The sequence below is a fragment of the Electrona antarctica genome, assembly GCF_951216825.1.
Source record: "Electrona antarctica genome assembly, chromosome: 3".
Classification (NCBI taxonomy): Eukaryota; Metazoa; Chordata; class Actinopteri; order Myctophiformes; family Myctophidae; genus Electrona; species Electrona antarctica.
The window spans coordinates 30,247,370-30,257,455 of NC_136808.1; the positions used below are offsets into that span (position 1 = coordinate 30,247,370).

Consider the following 10,086-nt stretch of genomic DNA (forward strand, 5'->3'; position numbering starts at 1 on the left):
TCACAACCAGCCTTATATCCGGGGGGTCGCATGCAACTCCGTGCAACTGCAACATGCAACTACTTGCAACTACTTGTACTTGAATTCACAGAAGTACAATTTGCATTCATAAAATTGCTGTCTCTAAATGTCGATTTCCTCAAAAGTATACTTTGTGTGTGTCCATCCTGACCATGACGTTAAACTGCTCCGTTGTAACTACCACCGTTAATGTAGTGGGTGCAGATTTAAGATGCATTTGCAATCTCTGTGGACGGTATGCTTCAACACGATCGCAAGCTTGCATACTACAAGACACTGCTCACCGATGGAGTATACAGACAGTCAGTGCTGCTTGGTGGCTCTTCCCATTAGCAGCTACCGGGAAGAGAGGTGTTGGACCTGGCCTCCGACAGTGGGTGGATTTTGGGCCCATGGGGGTCAGCCACACTATGAAGAACGACATGACACCGGGTGGCAATGCAGGAGTGGACTGGGAAATTGTTTCCTCTGGTGGTCCAGCCTGGGACATACCCACGGACTGGTTGTTGGAGCGGGTTTCGAACTTAGGATGCCTATACACTACTTGTGCCCATGCAATGCTAGGTGACATGACATGCTTGTTGTATTGTGACTGACATTATGCCTTGATTACCGGTATGTTGATGTAACTTTGCTGCACCTGAACTATTTATGTCCTTGTATGCAATTTCCTGTGTGGACAGAAATAAATTGTTAAAATGTGTGTGTCAATGTAAAGACTGTGCTTCTAAGCCAGCTATATTTGACGTTCTTTCTGAAATAGCCACATACATGTTGCTGTCATACTCCTTGCCACATAGGCTACAACATACCATATACTGATAGTAAAATACTGTACCTTCAACACACTGTTGCTTAGGCAAAACAAGTTTATTCGTATGGAACATTTAACCAACAAGGCAATTCAAATTACTTTTCACATCCAAAAGAAACACATTATAAAGTAAGAGGACATTTGAATACAATTTTTTTTTAAAAATGTAATGAACTGAAATGAAACAAAGTTACATTGCAGCACTAGATGCAATGCAATGTGATGTGATGATGCGGACTAGCCGACACACACTCAGGACTTCTGGATCGCTGCCCTAGCTCCACTCCTTCCTATCCAGCGTCAGGGTCTGATTCTAGCTGCAGTGTTTCTAGCTCTGTTGTCACGCTGCAGTGATTCTACGTAGGTACTTCCCCTTAGCTGTGCCTTTCGTTGGCCTCTAGAGTGTCAGTTTGTTCGGGTACAGGCTTTAGTTCCGACACCATTATTGGTCCGACAGTCATTAGACCGACAACCTACCTCAAACCCTAACCTAACCATAAACGCAAGCAAATTTCTTATGCGGTCCTCCCATGTTACATCAAGGCCATTTGTAGCATTCTACTGGGGCAACTACTTGGGCATCAGCTTGAGCTCACTGGTCGCCAAGATTGGCTAAGCTAAGCGTCGGCAAAGTGTTTCCGGTTTTCTGGCCGACACGGCAAGTTGCAGCCGCTCGCAAGCTTAATTTTCCATCCACCAGCTGTTTAAAAACTCAGAAGTGACTCTGCAATCTGCATCTTGCATCTTTGTGACTCGACTGTCTGGCAGTAGCCATTAATTGCTAACCAGATGATTCTCAACTACCCCACATGCGTTTTAGACCCTGCACTGACAACCTCGCCAAATGGCTTCTGCCCTGAGTGTACAATAGTTGGGTAGATAGATAGTGGCTCTGAGGATGATACTGGAAAGCGTCAGGGAGCAGAACCTTTATTGTCTTAAAATGGTCACAGTACACAGGTCTATAGACGGAATATTAATTATTCCACTACAAGATGAAAAATAAATCCCAATTATACAATAATCATGTGATTTGTGCAATTCATTTTGTATTTCACTCTTTAATTTCAGTTTGAACTGTAATTAAACTATGAACCAAAACTGTGCCACTAGAGACATTTACAGCCGGATCTTTCCCTCTGTGATAGAGTTGAATATCTCTTCAGTCATAGGGACATAACCCTTATTGTCTTCTAAGTAGAACAACAGATCCTTAACAACAGTTGGGTTGAAGCCCTCTTCACTTAGCTTTACTTTCATGTGTTTATACGTCCCAGTCACTTCCACTGAATCCTGAAACAAAACAAAAAAAACAATGTATGATCTTTGACTGAAATGCATGATATAAGAATAATATGATACTTTTGAACCTAGTTTCTGCAGTACTAACCTGTATGCGAATAAAGAAGGGCCTTGCATAACTGGGAAGGTAAGTTTTGACATAGTGGTACGTAGCTGTGCTGTCAAACTCCATGCCCTCTTTCATCTTGAGTGCTGCCATTCCTATTCTGCCCTCATGTCCTAACAGTTTGAAGTTAAAGCACAGAGAGCATAGAACACAGGTTGTAAAGATATCCAGCTTTTTTGATCCATTCAAACTTGTAATTACCGGTAATCAAATAATAAATGTACTACCTGGCACCATCACACCATAGACGTTGGCCTCATCAATGCAATCCACCGCGATCAGGTGATCAGCGACCTCTGTTGTTGCCACATTCTCCCCTTTCCACCTGCGCTAACAGTAGACAGAGGATATATCTGTGCTTATAAGTTTATCATTTAACAATGAGAACATTGTGCAATCAGGAATAAAAATGTTGGGCCGTCCACACCAAGCATTGTAACTATATGTATTATGTAACGATAACTGTATAAAGATGTAGTTTTAAAAATCATTCTAACTCTAGTGCAAGGGTTTTCAACTGATTTCAACCTGGGGACCACTGTTGTTGGGTAGGGATATGGGCTAAGATTAGTGCTTTTGTAACACTCGCTATGCCTCCCATGTGTATATACAGTACATCCCACGGTTTCTTGACCTCCAACTTGTCAGTAAATTGCTACATGGACAGTCATCATAGGTCACCAGGTCATTCAGTTCACGGTTTCTCAACTAATGGAAAGAAAAATTAAAAAAATCACACCGTGTGAAGTGAGGGGTGCTCTTATCATCATACATCATCTCATACTCAACCAATGGCGCATCTCCCACCCAATCATGCCGGCCAATCACAATTAGTGTCCTCACTTTTGTCTTCAATGTTTGTGTTACGCAAACACTCAAAGCTGGGCATAGGACGGGCTAGCGCGCCTCAAAAATCAACAAATCCTACATTACTAAATCAATGGTCAGTGGTCGACGGACCACCTATTGAAAACCCCTCCTCTATAGTGCATGGCAGAGTTCACACTATAACTATAAATAATGATATATTTATCGTTATAGTGCTTGCCCGGTGTGGATAGCCCATTACCCAGAATTCAAACCTGGGTCCCTAGAGGGCTGCCTAGATCAGATCTTTAAGAAACAGGTGCTTAACAAAGCCCTGTGTATCCGATCTGATGCTGCTCACCCTCTACATGGAGAGCACATCCTTCTCCCATCTGGCCTTCGCTTGCGAGCCCCTTGTGCCACAAAAAATCACACCTGTGTGAACTGAGTGGTGTAAGGTTTTATATAGCATGATCAGCTGTGGTCTGACGTAATGTCTGACGTAATGAAATCACACCCGGATGTGATTTCACAACTGGCTTTTTTTGTGCAGAAAAAATGAGCATGGTTGCTACAGTCATCCAGTTCACCCGGGTGTGATTTAATTACGTCAGAAATTATTTTGAACATAGCAACCATGCTCATTTTTTTTCTGCACACAAAAGCCAGTTGTAGGAGTGGTTTACACCACTCAAAAACAGGCACAAACATTCCTTTGTCCCTGTCTCTATCTGCACACTAAATGCTGCTGTGGGTAGATCTAGGAGATAACTTATGATAAGCACTTTTACGTACTTACCTTCATACTTTTTACTTACTTTATTTGTCTCGTGCCTAATACCTATGCACTCACACTTTTATGACTATGGCATAGCACTTTAACGCCTGCACTTTATTGGTTATGTGCACCTTTGTACTTTGGTATGATCTGCTATGTGAACTGTTGTTTATGTGTACTTGTCTCATTGTTTAATGAACGTCTATGCTGCAACCCAATTTGCCCTTCGGGGACACTAAATAAACTTGAACCTTGAACCTTGGTAGAAGTTGTAACTGTTGCGCTATAATGAAAAGACTATTAAGGAAGGAGAGTTGTTTGTTTCCATTTGACTTTCATGCAATAAGTCTTGTCAACCAGTAGTGGATCTAAATGTCTCAATGGAAGAGCAGAGAGACCAACTACAACCACTGCATTCATCCTTGATGAATTGAGTACAAGTGTTATAATATAATTTGTGACGCAAAGTGATAGTAGTACCATACAACCATACATTGAAGTATAATTTTGCCTATAATCCACTGACCGGAAGGTGTCTCCAATGCGGTCTTGGAAGTAGACAAATCCCTCATGGTCTATCTTCAAGAGGTCTCCACTGTTAAAGTAGAGGTCTCCTTTGGTGAAGACATCCTTTAGCTTCTTCTTCTCTGTCTGGTTCTTGTTTTTAGCATAACCGCTGAAGGGTGAGCTTCTTCCAATCTTACAAACCATTAAACCAGTATCTCCTTTGAATAAGAAAAAATATATACGGTAATAATCAAAACAAGCTGCAAACATATTGCACCAATCTTGAAACATAATTTACACAGTAAAATCCTCAGTGTTCATTTATAAATTTGGGAGAGTGTACAAATTAACCATTTGGTTATGTGTACACTCTCAGAGTTAAATTAATACATAGGATTTTACAGTGTAGGAAGTTATCTCACCTCTGGGGACTTTTATACAGAAACCTCTGGAGTCCCTGACGGGTTCCTCTCTCTCTGTGTCATACCTTATAAGGGCATATGGAACCGCAGCCTGAAACATAAATAACTAATTACATGGACAACGCCCTTCCGGCCCATTCGGTTCCGGGCCTTCCGGCCTATTAGGGACCATGCATGTAGTGAATATTGGTCATCATACATGTTATGATGACCAGTCCTCTGTTACTTCCCATACTGTACCTTCTGTTCTCACCCACTTTTTTTTATTTTGATAAAGATGCTTTCCTTCTCATCCTCCATCCCAACATTACTGCCATTCTTCTATCACATTCTATCACGGGACCTTCTAGCCGTGCCCCTGCTTTTGCCCACTTTCGGTTGCAGTCCATACACTGTCACTTACACTGGCTAACGCGCAGCTCGGCCAATCAGTTAAGCCGACAGTTCGGGTTGGGCAATCAGGGAAGCCGATGCATACAATCTCCCAAACACAAGGAAGAGGAAGATGTCTGTATTCTCAGAGTTAATTAACACTGAGGACTTTACTGTATATTTGAAGTTGAACAAAATAATTGACAACAGATGAATATGTGATTCTTCTCACTTACTTTGTGGAGGAAATGCTCCTTGCCAATAGCACCGACTTTTCCAATGTAGTTGACAAAGCCGGCGTTTCCTTCCGTCGCTCCATAACATTCACAGACACGAATGTTCCCAAAACGCTGCAGAAACTCTTCCCAGGTATCAGCTCTTAGCCCATTACCTAAAGCCAGCCTCACTTTATGATCTCTGTCATTATCTTTCTGAACACAGTCCAACAGGAAGCATAGAGAACAAAAGAAGAAAATCAACTTTAACTGTAAAACATTTCTATAATATCCACTACAGATACTACATATACTCTAGTATAGTACTATATAGTACAGTACTATATGGTGCTGTCTCTCCATAGCATTTTTATATACATAAAATGTTTTAGAACACATTATGGCTAACTAAACACTATTCATGAATATGTGTCAGTTTATTGAAGGCAAAGAAGTAGTTTACCGTTGGTGTATTGCAGAGGTAGCGCATAATCTCTCCTATGTACTGGATCACAGTCACATTGTACTTCCTACAGTCATCCCAGAATTGGGAGGCAGAGAATTTACGTCTCAAAACAATAGTGGTTCCTAGAAATAAAGGGATAAATGAGCCTATTTCACCAGTATATTATGCTTTAAAACTGTAGGTAAATACTGCCTGCACTCATTTCACTAATAACAGTAAGAGTTTAGAATAAGTTTTTAACTTTTTAATTAAAAGAAAAACACGCCCTTTAATTAAAAGAAAAAAACGCCCTTTATTGAACCCAAAATGATGTACTCAATCTCAACAATGGCATGTGATTGCGAAACCATCAAAACTTTACCATGTGGGTAGAATGAATGGATTCATAAATGTGAGATACATTCTACATTTTATATATTATGGGCTCCATCTTGCGACAGGGGCCCTTTTTCCTTAATTTGGGGATTTAGTATTGTGTGAGAGGTGTGGCCCCGTAAAATGTGTTATCTTGTGCCACAGCCTAAGTCCCTAAAACACCTCTATTACCCATTACATTATGCATAGGTGTGGTTTGGGCGTTACAATGATTAAACCAATCACCGTGCCACCTGCCATTGCCTTTAAGAGATCCATTATCCATTTAACATTATGCCCAGTGATTTACACTATGGCCCATGGCCATGGAAGAGTGACACACGTTGCTGCCTTGAAATATAGCTTATTTATATTTGATACAGAGGCCGGGTTGTTGTGTGTCCAGTAGCTCCAACACAGCCTCACTCGTCTAAATCTAATAACTTCTTTGACTAGACAATTAAGACACTGTTGATTATAGTAATTTGTGGATTTGTGGAGAATTAAGACAGAACGAGACCTCTGAGCTGTGAATGTTGTGCAACATGACTCAAGCCGAGGCAGCTCCAACTCAGGTCTCACCGTCTCAGAGTCAGGAGCGCATTATTTTATCAAACAGAATTCGCATTATGGGTGGTTTGAAGAGGCACTTTCCATTGTCCTAAACCTGTGTGCATAAGATAGCAAATATAGGGAAAGCGCATCAACACGCCTACAGACACACCTCCACCCGCAACTATAGGAGTCGGCAAAATGAATAGTGGGTTGTGTGGCCGTAAGATAACGTTTACGCATAGTGGAAGCTCCTAAATGCGTAATTCACGGAAAATGTTTATTACTTATGGACCTATGGATGCCATCCACTGTATGTGTTCTAGATGCTGTACCTTGTTGTATGGCTCCGCAGAGCCCCATGAGAAAGCCAGAGCTGTGGTAGAGGGGCAGATACACATATATGGTATCATCTGAACGGACTCCAGCAATCTCTTGGAGAAAGGTTGCCAACCATATCCTCTCATAGTTAATTACGGCAGCCTTGGGGAGACCTACAAGACAGATAAAACATTATTGAACCTGAGGGCACCACAGTAAAGGTGAAGCATATACAGGTATGGGTGAAGGTATAAGTACGGCAGAATACAGTTAACGCTAATGAGTTGTCACCGATACAGGTATACTGTACAAAAGCTCATTACCATTCAAATCTATGGAAATCAGAAGTGCAGCAAGATGTCACAGGAGGAGCATGGCTGGCTTACCAGTGGTGCCTGAAGTGTAGATATACAGTGCAGCACTTTTCATGCCAACATTTGACCTGAGCTGAGGGGATAAAGGCTGGTCAGAGGCCTGCTGGATCTTGTCAGACAGACTCTCTATGCCCTCCGTATCACAATCCTCAGTGAGAATAAAGACACAGACACCCTGCTCCTGTAAGGTGGGCAACACCTCCTCCACTGCACCCCGCAGCTCTGAAAGTTAAAGAGAGGGGGAACGTTTAGGTTTGGGTAGCCCAGGTCATATATGTTGATATGTTGTTTTATATGTTTCTTTGTTTTGACATGTTCTATTGCTATTCCTTCCTTTTTGCTTTTCTATGTCTTCTTATCCTCTTCTCTTTTTTGCCTCTATGTATATTTTGCTCTGTGATATGAAGCACTTTGGTTCGACCTTGGTCGTTAGAAATGTACAAATAAAGTTTGATTTGATTAGACTATCTAGATTACCTTTTTATGAGATTGAGGTAGGGTTGCACCAACATTGATTCAATGAATCCTGGTTAAGGTTTGTAAACTTTGTAAATAATAAGTTGAACTGGTTTATAATTAATGTGATGTGTTGCACAACTTAATTTGAACCCTGGATTCTTTTTTCATCTAGTTTAAACTGTGAGAAGAAAAATGTTTTTCTTTTGTTTGAAAGTTTCAGTCTGCCTTGATGAATTCATTGTAATTGTAAAATAGGCTACTTTAAAATATATATCTCATGAACAAAATAAAAGCCAACACTGCTGTTAGTATTCTGTAATACCTTGAGACCAACTATAACACCACTATTGCCACCAGACGGGCAACACAAGGTCGGTTTCACTTACCAAGGCAAAGCCAAATTATTTGAAGAGCACAGTAGAATACAGATCAATTCATACATGGAATTCTTTGCCACTGACAATAAAAAAAAACAAGTGTGATGTGACTGTATAGTTGTTTAAACCAGGCTTTATTTAGTCAAATGGGTATATGGCTATATTGACTACTTTTTTCTGAGGACCCCCTGGCCCCTAGCTGGAACCCTCTCAACAGGTTTAGAAAAACAAAAAGCAAGTGACCAGTCTCCTCTTGTTTTACACTGTGTGTGTAGCATAACATAATTAAAGTGTATATTTTCAGGTCCAACCATATTGACTGAATATTAATTGCTTACTGTTGTAGCTCTGGAGTCACACCTGCTAAATGCCTACATTGTAAATTGTAGGCCAGTTTTTCCTCTTTATTTTACTTTCATGATTATTATAACAGTTTTTCATAGAAGTGTATATATATTTGTAGTCTTTAATGTTCTGATGAATTGAAAATGGAGGTCTTAGTAGTACTTATTGTATTGGCTTGTGCTTTCGTTTGAAATGTACCCATTCTAAATTTCTACACTATATAGGCCTACAGTGAAATAACATTTTCAATCAATGGTTCTACAGATTTTGGAAAATATATTGACCATCATTATCAGCTTACCCGCACCAGTGACCAGCACCTTTGCATCACAGCAGGAAAAACAGTGCAACAACGATTTGGATCTGATGTTGTGGTTTAGGAGAGCCGCTGTGCATCCCAACTTGGCCAGGGCAAGCCAGATCCATACATACATCGGTTCATTGCCCAGGAAGAGAGCGACAGTGTCACCTTGCTTCACGTTGGCGTGCTCGGACAGAGCCCTGGCAACTTTGTTGCTTTGTTGGTCAGCTTCTCTGTACGTATAGCTACTCTTCTCAAAAACAATGAAAGGTTTAGCGGGATGCCTCGCCACTTCATCAAGGAAACAATCCAAAATGCTGTAGAATGGCTTGCTTCTCGCGTAGCGGGCCACTCGTATAGCGATGTGAAGTGCAGTCACAGCGTAGCGCAGGTCTTTAAAAAAATAAGGATTCCTTATGTAAAAAAATAATGGCAAAATTGCCAAACCGGCAAGTATGGTATATAGAATAAACATGCTGGTGGTATTCCAACATGAACGTGGACAGCAGATCGAACCTTAACCGGAGCACTCAGTCACAGTGCACGGTAGTTACTAACTAACTAGTAGTACCTGTCCAAACGCTGTGCGACCTTTGTGCATGCTACGCAAGAACAATAACAGGCTCAGCCAATGCCTGGTCCGTTCGGAAGACCCACCACAACACAGACGAGGCACATAGGTAATGATTAAAGTTTGGATTTCATTAAAAACAGTTCTATTCACCAAGTGAAGTAGGTAGCAGTGTTCCATCAGCAGAGAATTATCCATCAAGTGGTGTCGACAGTCGAATAACTTCCCGTTTGGTGGATTTCAAAATAAGGTCGACGAAGAGTGAAATAAATACAAAATAATTATAGCAGTGTTGTGTTGATCCCACAAGGAACGTGTATATTTTTGTAGCTGGCATACTCCTTGCCACATTTCCATAGGCTACAAACATACCACACTAGGAAAATACCTTGGCTTCAAAACACTAAAGTTTATTGTCAAAGCAAGTTTATTCGGCAACTCAAATGACTTTACCCAAAACATTAAGAGACATAAGACAACATGCATGTCAGGATGCCTTTTTGACAAATCCAGCAAAGTGTAATAGGGCTTTCTATTCTACAATATACCAATATACAGAAGTGGTGTCATCTTATAAGCATTAGTGGACCAATTAGGCTACCATATACTGTATGAAGATCAG

General features: G+C 40.9%; 1 protein-coding gene across 1 annotated transcript; it reads right to left on the reverse strand.

Annotated features, from left to right (window-relative positions):
- Nucleotides 1-1,876: 1,876 nt before the first annotated feature.
- LOC306921000 (long-chain fatty acid transport protein 2-like) lies at nt 1,877-9,675 on the reverse strand. The gene is made up of 10 exons (XM_079498036.1): nt 8,894-9,675; nt 7,424-7,633; nt 7,052-7,210; nt 5,808-5,932; nt 5,366-5,560; nt 4,758-4,848; nt 4,355-4,553; nt 2,471-2,568; nt 2,226-2,356; nt 1,877-2,128 (listed from the first exon to the last, which is right to left on the reverse strand). Exons 1-10 carry the CDS (start codon nt 9,366-9,368, stop codon nt 1,955-1,957), a joined length of 1,857 nt encoding a protein of 618 aa, XP_079354162.1. The 5' UTR covers nt 9,369-9,675; the 3' UTR covers nt 1,877-1,954.
- Between the last annotated feature and the right edge of the window lie 411 nt (nt 9,676-10,086).